Below are 21,276 nucleotides of genomic sequence, written 5' to 3'. Positions count from 1 at the left end.
TTTTTCGTTAAGATTCTTTAACATTTGGATTACCTCCCAAGGTCAGTTTGATTTTCAACAACTTTGGTAAAGCCAAGAGAACATCAAGCATTTCGGAAACCAATTCTTTTTCTTTGGCCCAATCGCCATAAGGAAGGCACTGCGAACAGGACTGGCAAAGTTAATGGGTGGGAGACAGAGAACACAGCATTCTGGGAAATGTAGTTTGGGAAGGGAAGGCCCCCTGTTGCAGAGAATGCAAAAGGCCCTGCCCTGAACTACATTTCCCAGAATGCAGTGCTCAGCATCAGAAAGCCCCAATGGGCAGCTCCAGCATTTTAGAGTCAGTCTGATAATAATAATAAATAAAATTATTAAATCTGCAAAGAGGACTAAAATAAGTAAGAGTATCTGCAAAGAGGGCTAAAGTAAGTAAGTATGAATATCTGCAAAGAGGGCTAAAGTAAGTAAGAAAAAGTATCTGCAAAGAGGACTAAAATAAGTAAGAGTATCTGCAAAGAGGACTAAAGTAAGTAAGTAAGAGTATCTACAAAGAGGACTAAAGTAAGTAAGAGTACCTGCAAAGAGGACTAATGTATCTACAAAGAAGACTAAAATAAGTAAGAGGACTAAAATAAGTAAGTAAGAGTATCTACAAAGAGGACTAAAGTAAGTAAGAGTATCTGCAAAGAGGACTAAAGTAAGTAAGTAAGAGTATGCAAAGAGGACTAAAGTAAGAGTATCTACAAAGAGGACTAAAGTAAGAGTATCTGCAAAGAGGACTAAAGTAAGTAATAATATGCAAAGAGGACTAAAGTAAGTAAGAGTATCTACAAAGAGGACTAAAGTAAGTAAGAGTATCTGCAAAGAGGACTAAAGTAAGTAATAGTTCCCGCAAAGAGGACTAAAATAAGTAAGAGTACCTGCAAAGAGGACTAAAGTATCTACAAAGAAGACTACAATAAGTAAGAGGACTAAAGTAAGTAAGAGTATCTGTAAAGAGGACTAAAGTAAGTAAGAATATCTGCAAAGAGGACTAAAGGAAGTAAGAGTATCTACAAAGAGGACTAAAGTAAGTAAGTAAGTAAGAGTATCTGCAAAGAGGACTAAAGTAAGTAAGAGTATTGTAAAGATGCCACCAATTTGTGACGAAGCCACCACTTTGTGAAGACTTATTAAATTGATAGTGTAGCAAATAGCTAGTAATATTGATTTGGTTTTTCTTCAATGTGTAGTGTGACTTAACTTGGAATAGATTCGTAACCGAGACATGACTTTAGAAGAAACTGTAACAATTTTATTTAATGTAGAAGAAGCTTGATGGTTTCAATGTTTCTTAACTCTTAGAGGCACATATCTTCAGAGGTTGCATTTATAACATTTCATAAACAACTCTTAGAAGGACTATTCCTTCCACTAAACAGGCTTTCAACTTATTGTTCTTCAAACTGTGTTTCTTTCCTTAACAGATTGCTTCAGGTACAAGCTTATTCTTTCTTTGTGGTATTTCTGATGCAATAAAGATTCTTATTAGGGTTTCTCTAAGGCAGGGGTCCACAAACTTTTTAAACAGAGGGCCAGGTCACAGTTCCTCAAACTGTTGGAGGGCCGGATTATAATTTGAAAAAAGCATGAATGAATTCCTATGCACAATGCACATATCTTATTTGTAGTGCAAAAAAAACCCACTTAAAAACAATACAATAATTAATATGAAGAAATTTTTTAACAAATATAACTTTATTAGTATTTCAATGGGAAGTGTGGGCCTGCTTTTGGCTGATGAGAAAGGATTGTTGTTGTTTTTGTTGTTGTTGCTGTTGTGTTCTTTCAAGTTGTTTCAGACCTAGGTTGACCCTGAGCGAGGGCCGGGTAAATTGCCTTGGAGGGCCATATTCGGCCCCCGGGCCGTAGTTTGAGGACCCCTGCTCTAAGGGCTAAGGGCTAAGGTAAGTAAGTACGAGTATCTGGAAAGAGGACTAAAGAAAGTAAGAGTATCTACAAAGAGGACTAAAATAAGTAAGAGTATCTGCATTGTGGACTTTATAAATTAAATGCCAGCATCCCCCAGTTTTGTAATGACTTTTGATTTTTTTTTTATGGTCACACACATCCTATATTTATATACATATATGTGTGTGTATATATAATCATATTATTTAGAATAAATTATAATACAAGAGCAGTTACTCACCATATAAGCCACGGTGGCCACTTCGTAAATGATGGACTGTGCGGACAATTGGAGGACACTCAAGAGACCTGGCGGGAAAGAGTAGGAGGGGCTTAGCCTTGGCTCCGCCCACCAGCCCCGTGGCTCCGCCTCCTGCCTTCACTGACCAATCAGGAAGCTCCCGATTTCGAAGGTCCACCACTCAATGCAGGTCATCAGCATGCTGGGCACGGCCAGCGACATGAAGACGTCCCACTCCTTGAGGCATTCGTAGGACCACCCTAGGAGGCGGAAACCGAGATATAGGGTGCGATTAATCACAAAGTCATATAAAATAATATAAAATGGACTATAAAACAAAATATAAAATAATACAATATAGTAAAAGTTAGAATAAAGTAACAAAGTTTAAATACACAATTAAATCTATTATGCAAAATAAGATAGAACATTAAATATAAAATAAAAATATAAAATTAAATATAAAATAATATACAATATAATATATATAATATGATTAATTAATAATGTATATATAATTAAGATAATGTATATATAATAAGATAGAACATAAAATATAAAATAAAATATAAAATAATATATATAATATAATTAATTAATAATGTATATATAATAAGATAGAATATGAAATATAAAGTAAAAATATAAAATTAAATATAAAATAATATACAATATAATATATATAATATAATTAATTAATAATGTATATATAATTAAGACAATGTATATATAATAAGATAGGGCATTAAATATAAAGTAAAAATATAAAATTAAATATAAAATAATATACAATATAATATATATAATATGATTAATTAATAATGTATATATAATTAAGACAATGTATATATAATAAGATAGGGCATTAAATATAAAGTAAAAATATAAAATTAAATATAAAATAATATATAATATAACATATATAATATAATTAATAAATGATGTATATATAGTTAAGATAATGTATATATAATAAGAACATTAAATATAAAATAAAAAATTAAATATAAAATAATATACAATATAATATATATAATATGATTAATAAATAATGTATATATAATTAAGATAATGTATATATAATAAGATAGGGGATTAAATATAAAAAATAAATAAATATAAAATATATATAATATGATTAATAAATAATGTATATATATTATTATTATTATTATTATTAACTTTATTTGTACCCCGCTAGCATCTCCCGGAGGACTCGATGCGGCTTACACAGGCCGAAGCCTCAAACACAATACAGTAGAGAGTATAACATCACAACAACAAGGCAAATCAAACAATAAGCAAAATAACATAACACCACAATACTAAGCAAATCAAACAATAAGCAAAATAACAACAAAGACAGTACATCAGGACATTATTAAGATAATGTATAAATAAAATAAAATATTGCATAATATAATATAAAATAATTAAATAAATATAAATATTATATAATATAAGAATAAAAGGAAATAATATAGAATTAAATATAAAATATAATAGCAACATCGAATAACCTGAAATGTAATATCAAAAATATATATAGAATAAAGTAACAAAGTATAAAATACAAAATTAAATCTATAATAAGATAGAACATTAGATATAAAATAAAAATATAAAATTAAATATAAGATAATATATTATATAATTTAAATAATACAATATAATAAAGAATGTATATGTAATTAATGTAAAATTAAAATATTGCATAAAACAAGGGAATGTAAAACAAATAATAACATAAAACATATAATAATAATAATAATAATAATAATAATAATAATAATAATAATAATAATATACCTCCCCAGGTTTCCACATGGAGCTTCTTCCATCGAATGTATAGGAAAAGGGAGCCAGCCTGGGAATACTGAGCAATGGTGTTGGCCCAAGCAGAGCCCCTAGTGGTAGGTGGAGGGATGGCACATTGAACACACATTTAATATAATATTTAATAATAATAATAAATATAATAATATAATGTAATACTAAATATGACACCATACTAAATTAATACATACATATTAAATAATAATATAATACTAAATACGACACGATACTTAAATAATAAATATAAAAATAATATAATTATATATTTAAATACACTAAATATAAAAAATACTAAACTAATAAATATATTAGTATTATAATACAAAACATAAAATAATAATAAAATATAAAAAATAATAAAATAATAAATATAAAATTATATGTATATATATATATATATATATAAAATACTAAATATTAAATAATACTAAACTTAGAAATATAAAATAATAGTATAATACTAAATATAACAAAATACTAAAATAATAAATATAAAATAATAAGATAATGATCTATATACATACTAAATATAAAATAATAACATAATACTAAATATAACACAATACTAAATTAATTCATAAATATAACACAATACTAAATTAATACATAAATATTAAATAATAATATAATACCAAATGTAAAGCAATACTAAAATAATAAATATAAAAATAATATAATTATATATTTAAATATATATAATATATAACACTAAATATAAAAATACTAAACTAATAAATATATTAGTATTATAATACAAAATTTAAAATAATTATAAAAATATAAAATACTAAAATAATATATATATATATATATATTATACTAAATATAAAATAATACTAAACTTAGAAATATAAAATAATAGTATAATACTAAATATAAAATAATAATGACATATTACTAAATATAACAGAAAACTATAATAATAAATATAAAATAAGATAATGATCTATATACATGCTAAATATAAAATAATAACATAATACTAAAAATAACAGAATACTAATAACTAAATAACTAAAATAATACATATAAAATAATAAGATATGATGTGTATACACTAAATATAAAATAATAAGATAATAATAATAATACTAAATATAACAGAATACTAAAATAATAAATATAAAATAGTATTAAACTAAATATACAAATAATAATACTAAATATAACAGAATACTAAAATAATAAATATAACAATAAGATAATATACACACATACTAAATATAAAATAATAATATAATACTAAATATAACAGAATACTAAATATAACTAAAACAATATAAAAATAAGATAATGATATATATACTAAATATAAAATTATGTTAGTAATATAATACTAAATATAACAGAATACTAAAATAATAAATATAAAATAATAGTATTAAACTAAATATAAAATAATAATATAATACTAAATATAACAGAATACTAAAATAATAAATATAAAATAATAAGACAATTATATATATATGATACTAAATATAACAATAATATAATATAATATTAAATATAACAGAATACTAAAATAATAAATATAAAAAGTAAGATAATTATATATGTATATATGACACTAAATGTAAAATAATTTAATAATATTTAACAATATAACATTAATAATAAATATAAAATAATAATACAAAATAATAAATAATAAATATAAAATAATAAATAAAATAAAATAAGACAATTATATATATATGATACTAAATATAACATAACAATAATATAATATAGTATTAAATATAACAGAATATTAAAATAATAAATATTAATTAGTAAGATAATGATATATATATGGCACTAAATGTAAAATAACAATAATATAATATAAAATTAAATAGAATACTAAAATAATAAATATTAAATAGTAAGATAACGATTTATATAATTCATATACATATAATACTAAATATAAATTAATAAACTAACAATTAAAATTAATTATAGCATTAATATATTAATTAACATATATTAAAATATTAATTAATTGTACTATTAAAATTAATTAATATTTATTATTTTAAGAATAAATTAATATTTATTTTTATAATATTTATTTATTATTTTAGTATTCTATTTAATTTTAGTATTCTATTTAATTTTATATTATATTATTGTTATTTTACATTTAGTGCCATATATATATCATTATCTTACTATTTAATATTTATTATTTTAATATTCTGTTATATTTAATACTATATTATATTATTGTTATGTTATATTTAGTATCATATATATATAATTGTCTTATTTTAATAAACTAACAATTAAAATTAATAAATTAATAAACTAACAATTAAAATTAATTATAGCATTAATATATTAATTAACATAAATTAAAATATTAATTAATTGCACTATTAAAATAATTAAAAATAAATTGGAACTAAAATAACAGAACGGATGGAGAAAGGCAGTCCAACCTGACTCCCATCTCAAGCTGATAAAGGAAGATATAGTTTGCAAGTAAGTTGACGACGTTCCCGGCGATTCCGCAAAGGACTTCCGGCCAAATGATCCTCTGAAATAGATCGAGATCAAGAGATAGTTTTCTTCCTCGTTCCCAAATAATGGAAACCTTTCCTTAAATTGGACGAAGCAAGGGAGCGACTGACCTGGTTCTGCAAATATCGCGTCTGGATCTGAAAAAGGAAGGAAGCCTGCAAGGAAGGGAAAGGGTTAATGTGTCAGGTACAGAAACGTTGTAGGAAATGGGATGTATAGTCCACCCCCAATCTATATAATATAATATTATAATATATAATAATATTTAGAATAATAGAATATCAGGATATAATATTAGAATATAATGGAATAATGGAATATAATGTACCAATAATATAATAATAATATAATATAATATAATAATAATATAATATAATAATATAATATAATATATGAATGTCATGCAATATAATATCTCTTTTTGCAATGGGATGTATAGTCCACCTCCAATCAATATAATATAATATTATAATATACAATAATATTTAGAATAATAGAATATCAGGATATAATATTAGAATATAATGGAATAACGGAATATAATGTACCAATAATATAATAATAATATAATAATAATAATAATATAATATTATAATATAATATAATATATGAATGTCATGCAATATAATATCTCTTTTTGCAATGGGATGTATAGTCCACCTCCAATCAATATAATATAATATTATAATATACAATAATATTTAGAATAATAGAATATCAGGATATAATATTAGAATATAATGGAATAATGGAATATAATGTACCAATAATATAATAATAATATAATATAATAATAATATAATATAATAATATAATATAATATATGAATGTCATGCAATATAATATCTCTTTTTGCAATGGGATGTATAGTCCACTTCCAATCAATATAATATAATATTATAATATACAATAATATTTAGAATAATAGAATATCAGGATATAATATTAGAATATAACCAGGTGAGCGGGCCCTCTGGCTTGAAGGTGGTGTTGTTGAACGCCAGGTCTGTCAACGGAAAAACAACTTGGATTCAGGACTTAATCCTGGAGGAGCGGGCAGACCTGGCGTGCATCACGGAGACCTGGCTGGATGAAGCGGGGGGCGTAAATCTCTCCCAGCTTTGTCCTCCAGGTTTCTCCGTGCAACACCAATCTAGAGCCGGAGGACGGGGAGGCGGGGTCGCAGTAGTCTATAGAGATTCCATCCATCTAACCAGGAGCCCCATCCCGCAGACCACAAACTTCGAATGCGTCCACCTGAGGGTGGGTGACCGGGACAGAATAGGGATTCTGCTAGTGTACCGTCCACCTCGCTGCACTACAGTCTCCCTTCCTGAGCTAGCGGGGGTGGTCTCGAGCCTGGCGGTGGAGTCCCAACGGCTCCTTGTGCTGGGGGACTTCAACATCCATGCCGAGGCAACCCTCACAGGTGCGGCTCAGGACTTCATGTCTGCCATGGCAACCATGGGGCTGTCCCAACAAATAACTGGCCCCACCCACTGCGCTGGACACACATTGGACTTGGTTTTCTGTCAGGGATGGGAGCAGGGTGGCGGTGTGGAGGAGTTGTCCATCTCTCCGTTGCCATGGACCGACCACTTCCTGATTAGATTTAGGCTTACTGCGCCCCCTACCCTCCGCAAGGGTGGAGGACCCATTAAGATGGTCCGCCCCAGGAGGCTTATGGATCCGGACGGATTCCTGACGGCTCTTGGGGAGTTTCCCGCCACCGCGGTAGGTGATAATGTCGAGGCCTTGGTCGCTCTCTGGAATGGGGAGATGACCAGGGCTATTGACAAGATCGCTCCGGAACGTCCCCTCTCAAATAACCGAGCTAAACCAGCTCCTTGGTTCACTGAGGAGCTGGCAGCGATGAAGCGAAGGAAGAGGGTTCTAGAGAGCGTGTGGCGATCGGACCCAAACGAGTCAAACCGAACACGGTTTGTGTCCTTTTTGAGGGCATATGCCGCGGCAATAAAGGCCGCAAAGAAAACTTTCTTTGCGGCCACTATTGCGTCTGCAAAAAACCGTCCGGCGGAGTTGTTCCGGGTTGTCAGAGGTCTTTTAACTCCCCCCACGGGTGGGAGCCCTGACAACTCGGCAGCGCGCTGTGAAGCATTTGCTCGGTTCTTTGCAGACAAAGTCGCTTTGATCCGCTCTGAGCTGGACGCCACATTAGATGCAGTCTCTGTGGATGTGACACAAGCACCTGCTTGTCAGTTTTTGTTGGATTCTTTTCAGTTTGTGAAGCCCGAGGATGTGGACAAGATACTTGGAGGAATGAGGCCCACCACGTCCATCCTAGACCCCTGCCCATCCTGGCTTCTTAAGGAGGCCAGAGGGGGATTGGCCGAGTGGGTAACGGTGGTGGTTAATGCCTCCCTTCGGGAGGGCAAGATTCCAGCGAGCCTAAAACAGGCTATTATAAAGCCGCTGTTGAAGAAACCATCACTTGACCCCACTAAATTGGACAACTTTCGGCCTGTTTCCAATCTTCCCTTTTTGGGCAAAGTCATGGAAAGCGTGGTGGCCTCACAACTCCAGGTATTCTTGGGAGACACGGATTATCTGGATCCGGCACAGTCTGGTTTCAGACCGGGACATGGTACCGAGACGGTCTTGGTCGCCTTAGTGGATGATCTGCGCCGGGAGCTAGACAGGGGGAGTGTGTCCCTGTTGGTGCTCCTGGACCTCTCAGCGGCCTTCGATACCGTCGACCACGGTATTCTTCTGGGGCGCCTTGCAGGGATGGGCCTTGGGGGCACTGCTCTGCAGTGGCTCCGGTCATTCCTGGAGGGTCGTACTCAGAAGGTGTTATTGGGGGACTCCTGTTCAACGCCGCAGCCGTTGACCTGTGGCGTTCCTCAGGGCTCCATCTTGTCCCCCTTGTTGTTTAACATCTACATGAAGCCGCTGGGTGAGATCATCCGGAGTTTCGGGGTGCGGTGTCACCTGTACGCAGATGACGTCCAACTCTGTCACTCCTTCCCACCTGCTACTAAGGAGGCCGTCGAAGTCCTGAACCGGTGCCTGGCCGCTGTAATGGTCTGGATGAGGGCGAACAAACTGAAATTAAATCCAGACAAGACAGAGGTACTCCTGGTCAGTCGCAAGGCCGAACAGGGTATAGGGTTACAGCCTGTGCTGGACGGGGTCGCACTCCCCTTGAAGGCGCAGGTTCGCAGCTTGGGTGTGACCCTGGACTCATCGCTGAGCCTGGAGCCCCAAGTTTCAGCGGTGACCAGGGGAGCATTTGCACAGCTCAGGCTCGTGCGCCAGCTGCGCCCGTATCTTGGGAAGTCTGACTTGGCCACGGTGGTACACGCTTTGGTCACATCCCGCCTTGACTACTGCAACGCTCTCTACGTGGGGCTGCCCTTGAAGACGGCCCGGAAGCTTCAGCTAGTCCAGCGCGCGGCAGCTATGTTGTTAACGGGAGCTGGACGCAGAGAGCATACAACGCCTCTGCTGTCCCAACTCCACTGGCTGCCGATCTGCTACCGGGCCCAATTTAAGGTGCTGGTGCTTTCCTACAAAGCCCTAAACGGTTCCGGCCCAAAATACCTTGCAGACCGCATCTCGGCCTACGAGCCCACGAGGGCCTTGAGATCATCCGGGGAGGCCCTTCTCTCGGTCCCGCCCGCCTCACAGGCACGTTTGGCGGGGACGAGGGAGCGGGCCTTCTCGGTGGTGGCCCCCCGGCTGTGGAACACTCTCCCGGTTGAAGTTAGACAGGCGCCCTCCTTGATGGCCTTCCGTAGGGGCCTAAAAACATGGCTCTTTGAGCAGGCCTTCAACTAAGTATAGTTAATTGACACTGGAATGAATTAGGACTGCGAATTTTGGCTATGACCCCAGGACTTGACGAAGCGGATTTTTAGTTTAAGTATATGTTGTGTTGTATTGGTCTGTTTTGTATGTCTAGACCCGCTGTACACTGTCTTCTTTGTTGTTGTTCACCGCCCCGAGTCGCCTTCGGGCTGAGAGGGGCGGTCAATAAATGCAATAAATAAATAAATAAATAAATAAATAATGGAATAATGGAATATAATGTACCAATAATATAATAATAATATAATAATATAATATAATATAATATACAAATGTCATGCAATATAATATCTCTTTTTGCAAACGTACGGGAAGGGCTGGGATGAAGATCATGACGTAGACCTGCGTCAGCCTGAAAGGAGAAGGATGGGAATGAGGAAAGGAGGAAGGTGGGACTACAATGCCCATAGTCCCCCATGCAGCCTCTACATAGGAAATAATACTAAACTAACACATATAAAATAATAGTATAATACGATATATAAAATCATAATAATAGAATAATAATAGACTACAAAGTATGAAACAATACTAAAATAATAAATAAATAATATGATTATATATATATAATAATATAATACTAAATATAAAATAATACAATAATCAAATACTAAATATAAAACAATAGAATAATACTATATATAAAATAATATATATTATATATAATAAAATAATATAATACCAAATATAAAATAATACTAAACCAATAAATATAAAATAATATAATTATATATATAATAAAATAATATAATACTAAATATAAAATAAAACTAAACCAATAAATATAAAACAATAGTATAATACTATATATAAAATAATAATATAATAATAATAGACTACAAATTATGAAACAATACTAAAATAATAAATATAAAATAATATAATTATATATATAATAAAATAATATAATACCCAAATATAAAATAATTCTAAACCAATAAATATAAAACAAGAGTATAATACTATATATAAAATAATGATAGAATAATAATAGAATACAAAGTATGAAGCAATACTAAAATAATAAATATAAAATAATATGATTATATATATAATAATATAATATAATATAATATATTAAATAATAATAATACAATAATCAAATACTAAATATAAAACAATAGTATAATACTATATATAATATAAATATTATATATAATAAAATAATATAATACCAAATATAAAATAATACTAAACCAATAAATATAAAACAATACTAAAATAATAAATATAAAATAATATAATTATATATATAATAAAATAATATAATACTAAATATAAAATAATACTAAACCAATAAATATAAAACAATAGTATAATACTATATATAAAATCATAATAATAGAATAATAATAGAATACAAAGTATGAAGCAATACTAAAATAATAAATATAAAATAATATGATTATATATATAATAATATAATATAATATAAAATATTAAATAATAATAATAATACAATAATCAAATACTAAATATAAAACAATAGTATAATACTGGCCATTTCGGACAATTCATAGCAGTAGCAGAATTCAAATAAAATACTAAAATAATAAATATAAAATAAATATAAAATAATACCTATAATAATCATAGAATAATAATAATATAAAATAATAATGATAGTGCTGATGATGATGATGGGGAGTGCAATACCGCGAGACCTGTGGGTCCTGCCGGATGAGGAGGAGGATCTGCTCGGTGTTGAGGAAGACGGCCCAGCACGGGAAGCAGACCAGGAGCAGGATCAGGACCCCGCGCTGGAGGATGATGCCCACACGCTTCATGTTCTTCCCGCCGTAGGTCTGGAGGGGAATGGACAAAAAGGTTGGGTGGCCTTCAAGGGGTTGGGTGGCCATCGAAGGCAGGGTCCACTCCACCTCGACCCCGCTCCTTACCTGGGAGATGAGGGTGTCGCAGGCGGAGGACAAGCCGAAGCCCACCGAGACCCCCGTCACGTTGATCACCTGCCAAGGAGGAAAGAAGGAGGAAAGAACTAGGCATCCCGGGCCTTGGGGAACTAGGCATCCCGTAATTGATCTCAACTCACAGCAATGGCCAGGGTGACAGAGGCCAGCTCCACTTTGCCCAAGTGGCCACAGAAGATGGTGCTGACCACGTGGACCATGAAGACCAGCAGCTGGATCAGCGTCTGCAGGAGGAAGGAAAAGAAGGAGGAGGAATGGCTGCTCAATGGGAAGTCAGGCAAAGCAGAGTGGAGGGTGAGCCCTGGCACCCTATTCATAATATGGAGGAGGAAGAGGAGGAGAAGCAGAAGAGGACGAAGGAGAAGGAGAAGGAAAAGAGGGAGAAGAAGGGGAAGAGGTAGAAGATGAAGAGGATGAATGAGAAGAAGAAGGGGAAGAGGAAGGAGAAGAGGAAGAGGATGAATGTGAAGAAGGAAAAGAGGAAGAAGAGGGAGAAGAAGGGGAAGAGGAAAAAGATGGAGAGGATGAATGTGAAGAAGAAGGAGAAGAGGATGAACCAGTAGAAGAAGGAGAAGGAGAGGAAGAAGAAGAAGAAGAAGAAGAAGAAGAAGAGAGAAGAAGGGGAAAATGAAGAGGATGAACAAGAAGAAGGAGAGAAGAAAAGAAGAGGAGGAGAGGATGCACGATTAGAAGAAGGAGAGCAGAAGAAAGAAGAAGAAGAAGGAAAAGAGGAAGAAGAGGAAGAAGACAAAGATGAAGAGAATGACCAAGAAGGAGAAAAGGAGGAAGGAGAAGAAGAGCAAGAAGAAGACAAAAGAGGATGAAGAAAGAGAAGAAGGAGAGGAAAAGAAGGAGAACAAGAATAAGGAGAAGAGGAAGGAGGAGAAGAAAGGATGTAGAATAAGGAGAAAGGGAATAGAAATAAGGGGAAAGGGAGAAGGAAGAAAAGAAGGAGAAAAAGGAGAACAGAATGAATATGAAAAAAGCGACAAGATGAGAAGAGGGGAAGAGGAAGGAGAAGACAAAGAGGATGAAGAAGGAGAAGAAAGAGAGGAAGAGAAGGAGAACAATCAGAGGGAGAAAAAGAGGAAGGGGAAGGAGAAGAAGAAGGAGAAGAAAGGATGAAGGATAAGGAGAGGGAGAAGATGAGGAGGAGGAAGAAAAGGATGAAGAGAAGACAAGATGATGAAGACAAGAGGAGGGAATTAGTGCTTCTCTTCCATGTGGATGCCCCCTCCTTCCTCCTAGCCTGAAAGTCATGCAAAGCAGAGCAGAGGGTGAGTCCTGGCACCCGAATAATAATAATAATAATAATAATAATAATAATAATGATACTAGGGGATTGTTGCTTCTGTGCCACTTAGAGAAGTGGGTGAGTAGTGAGCAGACCATTCCATGGAATGGCCTGTCTCCTGGGCAGAAGGCGATGCAAAGCAGAGTGGAGGGTGAGCCCTGGCTCCTGGGACCCTTGTCAAGTGGACTCACCAGCGGAGCGGCCAGGACCAGGATCTTCTTGGCTTCTCCCCAGAAGTTGGGGGGCAGCAGGCGGCAGCGTCGGGGCTTCTGGCCCTCCTTGACCGTGGTGGACGCGGACTCCTCCATCCTGAGGGGGGTCCTGGGCTAAGGGGGGGGGGGGCAAACAACAACAACAACAGGAGTAGTAGTAGTAGTAATGGGGGTGAGGAGGAGGATGAGGAGGGTTGTGCCCGGCCTGTCCTCTCTCTGCCTCTGGCCTTCCTGGCTGTGGTCACTCGGGGGTTTTGTCCAAAGGGCGAGGAGGGGTCGGGCCCCGTCCAGAAGCAACAGAGCGTCCTCCTCTCCCTGCTGGGCAGCCGGCCAAGCCACGCCAGGCAAAGGTCAAGCGCTGGCTCCGTCCTCCTCAGGCCTCCCTCGCTTTGCCAACCGGACAGAAGAAGGCACACACCCCACAAGGAGCAGAAAAGGGGGCCCAGGCTCACTTTGGGGGCCACAAACACCACACACCAAGGCGCTAGTCCTCAGCACAGAGAGAGACAGACGCTCAGGGGGGCTTTGGGCCTCCCCACTACGGAAGGCTGCTCGCCGTAGTGTCCCAACTATGGTCAAGCTGGGAATCATAGTTTCCTGGGAGACAGGTGGAACCAGGAATTGTAGTTTCATGAGAGACAGGTAGAGTGTCCCAACCACACAAGGCTGGGAATCGTAGTTTTACAAGAGACAGGTAGAGTGTCCCAACCACACAAGGCTGGGAATTGTAGTTTTATGAGAGACCGGTAGAGTGTCCCAACCACACAAGGCTGGGAATCGTAGTTTCACGGGAGATGGGTAGAGTGTCCCAACCATGCAAGGCTGGGAATCATAGTTTCACAAGAAGTGGGGTGTCCCAACTACGGGAAAGCTGGGAATCATAGTTTCTTGAGAGACGGGTGGAGTATCCCAACAATGGAAGACTGGGAATTGTAATTTCATGGTGGGGGAGTCTCCCAACGATGGAAGGCTGGAAGTTGTAGTTTCACGAGAGAGGGGTAGAGTGTCCTGACTATAGAAGACTATAGTTGTAGGTTCAAAAAGACAGGTAGAGTTGTAGCTTAATGAGAGATAGGTAGAGTGTTCTAACTCTAGAAGGCTGGGATTTGTAGTTTGATGAGAGACAAGCAGTGTCATGACTATGGATGTCCCAGCTATGGAAGGCTGGGAGTTGTAGTTTTACGAAAGAGAGAGAGATGGAGTGTCCCAACTGTAGAGTCATAGTTTAATGAGTGACAGGTAGAGTATCCTAACGACAGAAACCTGGGTTTTGCAGTTTGATGAGAGACAAGCAGTGTTCCAACCATGGAAGACTGGAAGTTGTAGTTTCACGAGAGACATATATTGGTCACTGGGTTCAATAGGAGGCATTTAACGTGGCGTTCAACGGGTGCCGTTGTGCAGAGCAGAATGAATGCCATCTGATGCCACTGGGACAGCCATGGCTCCATGCTAGGAAGGAATCCCTGGGAGTTGTAGTTTTGCAAAGTCTTGGTCCGAATGCGCCTCGCCAGGCTCCAAATCCCAGGGCTTCGTTGCATTAATTCTAACCGAGTGTCCAGATGCACCCAATGGATTAATGACTGAGCCAAAGCGAGGGGAATATTTCACCACGTCAATGCCTTCGTTGGTCATTTGAAGGTTATGTAACCCGCTCTCGGACATGACTGGACGTTGGGTTTCCTTAATGTTTAGCCTTCTGGCCTTGACCATTGACCCGGACAACAAGCCTGCGCCATTTCTCCTGCAACACCCAGAATATTTCCTAGAAATATACATATATATATATATATATATATATATATATGTAAAGATATTAGATAATAATAGTATAAAATTAAAATATAAATAGTATATAAATATAAATAATACACATAAAAGAAAAACATAAAAATATACACATTATATAAAATTATATATCAAATAAAATAAAATAAAGATATACAAATATAATAATATAATATAAATTATATATATATAATAAACAATGTAAAATAAAATAATGTAAAATTATATATAAAATAATAGAGCACACAATTAAGAATAAAATAAAATATATAAAATAAAGCAATATACTATAAAATAAAAATAATATAAAATTGTATATAAAATAATAGAATACCATAATGATAGTAATAGAATAATATAATATAAATAAAACATATAAAATAAAACAATATAATATAAAATTAAAATTACATATAAATTACATATAAATTAATAGATTACTAGAAGTGACTGGATTGACCTTGAAGGCGCTGGGGGTGGTGACGGCTGACAGGGAGGGAGCTCTGGCGTGGGCTGGTCCATTAAGTCACGAAGAGTCAGAAAAAGGAAGAGGGGCTGACCAGGGGCAAGGCGGGTAGATGGCATCCTTGAAGTGACTGGATTGACCTTGAGGGAGCTGGGGGTGGTGACAGCCGACAGGGAGCTCTGGCTTGGGCTGGTCCATGAAGTCATGAAGAGTCGGAAAAAGGAAGAGGGGCTGACCAGGGGCAAGGCAGGTAGATGGAATCCTTGACATGACTGGATTGACTTTGAAGGAGCTGGGGTGGTGACGGCCGACAGGGAGGGAGCTCTGGCGTGGGCTGGTCCATGAGGTCACGAAGAGTCGGAAAAAGGAAGAGGGGCTGATCAGGGGCAAGGCGGGTGGATGGCATCCTTGAAGTGACTGGATTGACCATGAAGGAGCTGGGGGTGGTGACAGCCGACAGGGAGCTCTGGCTTGGGCTGGTCCATGAAGTCATGAAGAGTCGGAAAAAGGAAGAGGGGCTGACCAGGGGCAAGGCAGGTAGATGGAATCCTTGACATGACTGGATTGACCTTGAAGGAGCTGGGGTGGTGACGGCCGACAGGGAGGGAGCTCTGGCGTGGGCTGGTCCATGAGGTCACGAAGAGTCGGAAAAAGGAAGAGGGGCTGATCAGGGGCAAGGCGGGTGGATGGCATCCTTGAAGTGACTGGATTGACCATGAAGGAGCTGGGGGTGGTGACAGCCAACAGGGAGCTCTGGCTTGGGCTGGTCCATGAAGTCATGAAGAGTCGGAAAAAGGAAGAGGCGCTGACCAGGGGCAAGGCAGGTAGATGGAATCCTTGACATGACTGGATTGACCTTGAAGGAGCTGGGGTGGTGACGGCCGACAGGGAGGGAGCTCTGGCGTGGGCTGGTCCATGAGGTCACGAAGAGTCGGAAAAAGGAAGAGGGGCTGATCAGGGGCAAGGCGGGTGGATGGCATCCTTGAAGTGACTGGATTGACCATGAAGGAGCTGGGGGTGGTGACAGCCAACAGGGAGCTCTGGCTTGGGCTGGTCCATGAAGTCATGAAGAGTCGGAAAAAGGAAGAGGCGCTGACCAGGGGCAAGGCAGGTAGATGGAATCCTTGACATGACTGGATTGACCTTGAAGGAGCTGGGGTGGTGACGGCCGACAGGGAGGGAGCTCTGGCGTGGGCTGGTCCATGAGGTCACAAAGAGTCGGAAAAAGGAAGAGGGGCTGATCAGGGGCAAGGCGAGTGGATGGCATCCTTGAAGTGACTGGATTGACCATGAAGGAGCTGGGGGTGGTGACAGCCAACAGGGAGGGAGCTCTGGCGTGGGCTGGTCCATGAGGTCACGAAGAGTCGGAAAAAGGAAGAGGGGCTGATCAGGGGCAAGGCGGGTGGATGGCATCCTTGAAGTGACTGGATTGACCATGAAGGAGCTGGGGGTGGTGACAGCCAACAGGGAGCTCTGGCTTGGGCTGGTCCATGAAGTCATGAAGAGTCGGAAAAAGGAAGAGGGGCTGACCAGGGGCAAGGCAGGTAGATGGAATCCTTGACATGACTGGATTGACCTTGAAGGAGCTGGGGTGGTGACGGCCGACAGGGAGGGAGCTCTGGCGTGGGCTGGTCCATGAGGTCAGGAAGAGTCGGAAAAAGGAAGAGGGGCTGACCAGCGGCAAGGCGGGTGGATCGAATCCTTGACGTGACTAGATTGATCTTGAAGGAGCTGGGGGTGGTGACGGTCGACAGGGAGCTCTGGCCTGGGCTGGTCCATGAAGTCACAAAGAGTCGGAAACGACTGAATGAATCAACAACAACAATACAATATAAAACCACACACACACACAATAAAATATAGAAAAATATATTAAAAATAATATGTATGATTGTGATATAAATGGTATATACAATAATAATAATAATAATAATAATAATGCATTTGTCTCCCACTGTTATTGAAAATAAAAATTGCGTAATATATATATAAAATAATAGAATGCACTAATTATCATAAAATAAAATAATATGAATAATATATATAAAGCAATATAAAATCAAATAAAGTTATATATATATAAAAGAATGCACTTATTTATTGTGTCAGGAGCAAACCAAACAGTTGTATTATATTTTTTTAACAAACAAACAAACAAACAAAGCACAAAGTTTGCAAGCTTGGTAGTTGATTAGATGTCAAAGAATGCACTAACTACCATGAAATAAAATATATATTAATATAATATAATATAAAATATAATATAAAATAAAAATAATATAAAATAATACTAAATAATATAATATTATATAAAACTACATATAAACATATAAAATAAAAATAATATAAAATAATACTAAATAATATATTATTATTATTATATTACCCTAAATATAATTAATATAATATAATATAATATGTAAAACTACATATATATAATAAAAAATATAAAAGAAAAACAAAATAATATGTATGATTGTGATATAATAATGGTGTATACTATAATAATAATAATAATGTATTTTTTTCTCCACTTCTATCTCCTTCTGAACATATTGGCCTTGGCTTAAGCTGCGTCGTGATCTATGTCAATGCGCAAGCGGCGTCTAATCCGGGCGCGTTAATCAACAGCTCAGCAAGGAAGGAAGGAAGGGCAAAGGTTTGCCCTGACTCACAGCATTGCACCAGAACACCAGGACCAGTGCGTCTACACGGTGGAATTAATGCAGATCAGCACCACTTTGGGGTCTCTGCAATGGCACGGCCTGCTCCGTGTTTTTGCTGGAGAAGCTTCCCCACATGTGAGAGGCCTGTGGGCGCCGTCTCTCTCTCTCCAAATATGTTTTTTGGAAGGATGGAGACGCCGTTCCTTGTCGAACAAATAAATGGAATATTGCATTCATCAAGCCAAGGTCCATAATAGAGATATATATATTCCGAGGGAGAAACACTGGATTCTCTCCCAAATTAACAATATCACACTTGTTCTTTTATTATTAAATAATATTGCCAAATGCATACAATCATTAAAGCATAACAAAGTTGCAAAGTCAATCAGGGAGGGCTTTGCAGCTTCAAAGTCAATCAGGGAGGGACTCTGCATAGAGGTGGCCTGGCCTTTGTGGCCTGGAGGCGTCCTCTGTGGAATCATTTCTGTTGGAGGCAAGAGGGAATGTTGCCATTGGCCAGCTGGGTTAGCATCGAATGGCCTTGCAGCTTCAAAGTCAATCAGGGAGGGAATCTGCATAGGGGTAGCCTGGCCTTTGTGGCCTGGAGGCGTCCTCTGTGGAATCATGTCCAGGGTGGGAGGAAGAAAGGGTTCTTGTCTGATGGAGGCAAGAGGGAAGGTTGCCATTGGCCAGCTGGGTTAGCATCGAATGGCCTTGCAGCTTCAAAGTCAATCAGGGAGTGTCTCTACATAGAGGTAGCCTGACCTTTGTGGCCTGGAGGCACCCTCTGTGGAATCATGTCCAGGGAGGGAGGAAGAAAGGGCTCTTGTCTGATGGAGAGAGGTGTGAATGGCAACCTTGTTCAGCATTGAATAGCCTTGCAGCTTCAAAGCCTGGCTGATTCCTGCCTGGGAACATGTTAGCTGGCCCTGATTGTTTCCTGCCTGGAACCCCCCTGTTTTGTTGGGAGGTGGGAGAAAGAAAGGACTCTTGTCTGATGGAGGCAGGTGTAAATGTTGACATTGGTCAACCTTGATCAGCACTGAACGGCCTTGCAGCTTCAAAGCCTGGCTGCTTCCAGCCTGGGGGAATCCTTTGTTGGGAGGTGGGAGGAAGAAAGGCAAGCGTGAATGTTGACGTTGGCCAACCTTGCAAGGCCATTGAATCACAATATATATAAGTACTGTAAATAAAGAAATAAATAGATAAATAGATAAATAAATAAATAGATAAATAAATAAATAGATAGAGAAATAAATAGAGAAATAAATAGAGAAATAAATAGAGAAATAAATAGAGAAATAAATAAATAGAGAAATAAATAAATAGAGAAATAAATAAATAGAGAAATAAATAGATAGATAGATAAATAGATAGATAAATAAATAGATTGATAAATAAATAGAGAAATAAAAAATAGAGAAATAAATAGAGAAATAAATAAATAGATAAATAAATAGATAGATAAATAAATAGAGAAATAAATAAATAGAGAAATAAATAAATAGATAGAGAAATAAATAGAGAAATAAATAGATAAATAAATAGAGAAATAAATAAATAGAGAAATAAATAAATAGAGAAATAAATAAATAGAGAAATAAATAAATAGAGAAATAAATAGATAGATAGATAAATAGATAGATAAATAAATAGATTGATAAATAAATAGAGAAATAAAAAATAGAGAAATAAATAGAGAAATAAATAAATAGATAGATAAATAAATAAATAGATAAATAAATAGATAGATAAATAAATAGAGAAATAAATAGATAGATACATAAATAAATAGAGAAATAAATAAATAGAGAAATAAATAGAGAAATAAATAAATAGAGAAATAAATAAATAGAGAAATAAATAAATAGAGAAATAAATAAATAGAGAAATAAATAAATAGAGAAATGAATAGAGAAATAAATGAATAGAGAAATAAATGAATAGAGAAATAAATGAATAGAGAAATAAATAAATAGAGAAATAAATAGAGAAATAAATAGAGAAATAAATAAATAGAGAAATAAATAGAGAAATAAATAAATAGAGAAATAAATAGAGAAATAAATGAATAGAGAAATAAATGAATAGAGAAATAAATAGATTGATAAATAAATAGAGAAATAAATAAATAGAGAAATAAATAAATAGAGAAATAAATAAATAGAGAAATAAATAAATAGAGAAATAAATAAATAGAGAAATAAATGAATAGAGAAATAAATAGATTGATAAATAAATAGAGAAATAAATAAATAGAGAAATAAATAAATAGAGAAATAAATAAATAGAGAAATAAATGAATAGAGAAATAAATAAATAGAGAAATAAATAAATAGAGAAATAAATAGAGAAATAAATGAATAGAGAAATAAATAAATAGAGAAATAAATAAATAGAGAAATAAATAGAGAAATAAATAAATAGAGAAATAAATAAATAGAGAAATAAATAAATAGAGAAATAAATGAATAGAGAAATAAATAGAGAAATAAATAAATAGAGAAATAAATGAATAGAGAAATAAATAAATAGAGAAATAAATAGAGAAATAAATGAATAGAGAAATAA

General features: G+C 35.5%; 1 protein-coding gene across 1 annotated transcript in view; it reads right to left on the bottom strand.

Moving 5' to 3' along the window:
* The window catches only part of LOC132763806 (multidrug and toxin extrusion protein 2-like), a 60,613-nt gene that overhangs the window by 7,130 nt on the left and 32,207 nt on the right, over window positions 1-21,276 (bottom strand). The window contains exons 2-11 of the mRNA XM_067472210.1: window positions 13,762-13,879; window positions 12,399-12,500; window positions 12,247-12,315; window positions 12,005-12,153; window positions 10,658-10,700; window positions 6,628-6,672; window positions 6,436-6,533; window positions 3,983-4,080; window positions 2,320-2,433; window positions 2,174-2,241 (exon numbers count right to left, since the gene is read on the bottom strand). Of these exons, the coding sequence (XP_067328311.1) occupies window positions 2,174-2,241; window positions 2,320-2,433; window positions 3,983-4,080; window positions 6,436-6,533; window positions 6,628-6,672; window positions 10,658-10,700; window positions 12,005-12,153; window positions 12,247-12,315; window positions 12,399-12,500; window positions 13,762-13,879 (904 nt within the window). The remainder of the gene's footprint in view (window positions 1-2,173; window positions 2,242-2,319; window positions 2,434-3,982; window positions 4,081-6,435; window positions 6,534-6,627; window positions 6,673-10,657; window positions 10,701-12,004; window positions 12,154-12,246; window positions 12,316-12,398; window positions 12,501-13,761; window positions 13,880-21,276) is intronic.

Source organism: Anolis sagrei, chromosome 11 (genome assembly GCF_037176765.1).
Source record: "Anolis sagrei isolate rAnoSag1 chromosome 11, rAnoSag1.mat, whole genome shotgun sequence".
NCBI lineage: Eukaryota > Metazoa > Chordata > Lepidosauria > Squamata > Dactyloidae > Anolis > Anolis sagrei.
Note: the sequence above shows the minus strand (reverse complement) of the source record. Positions and strands in the feature narration are given on the sequence as shown.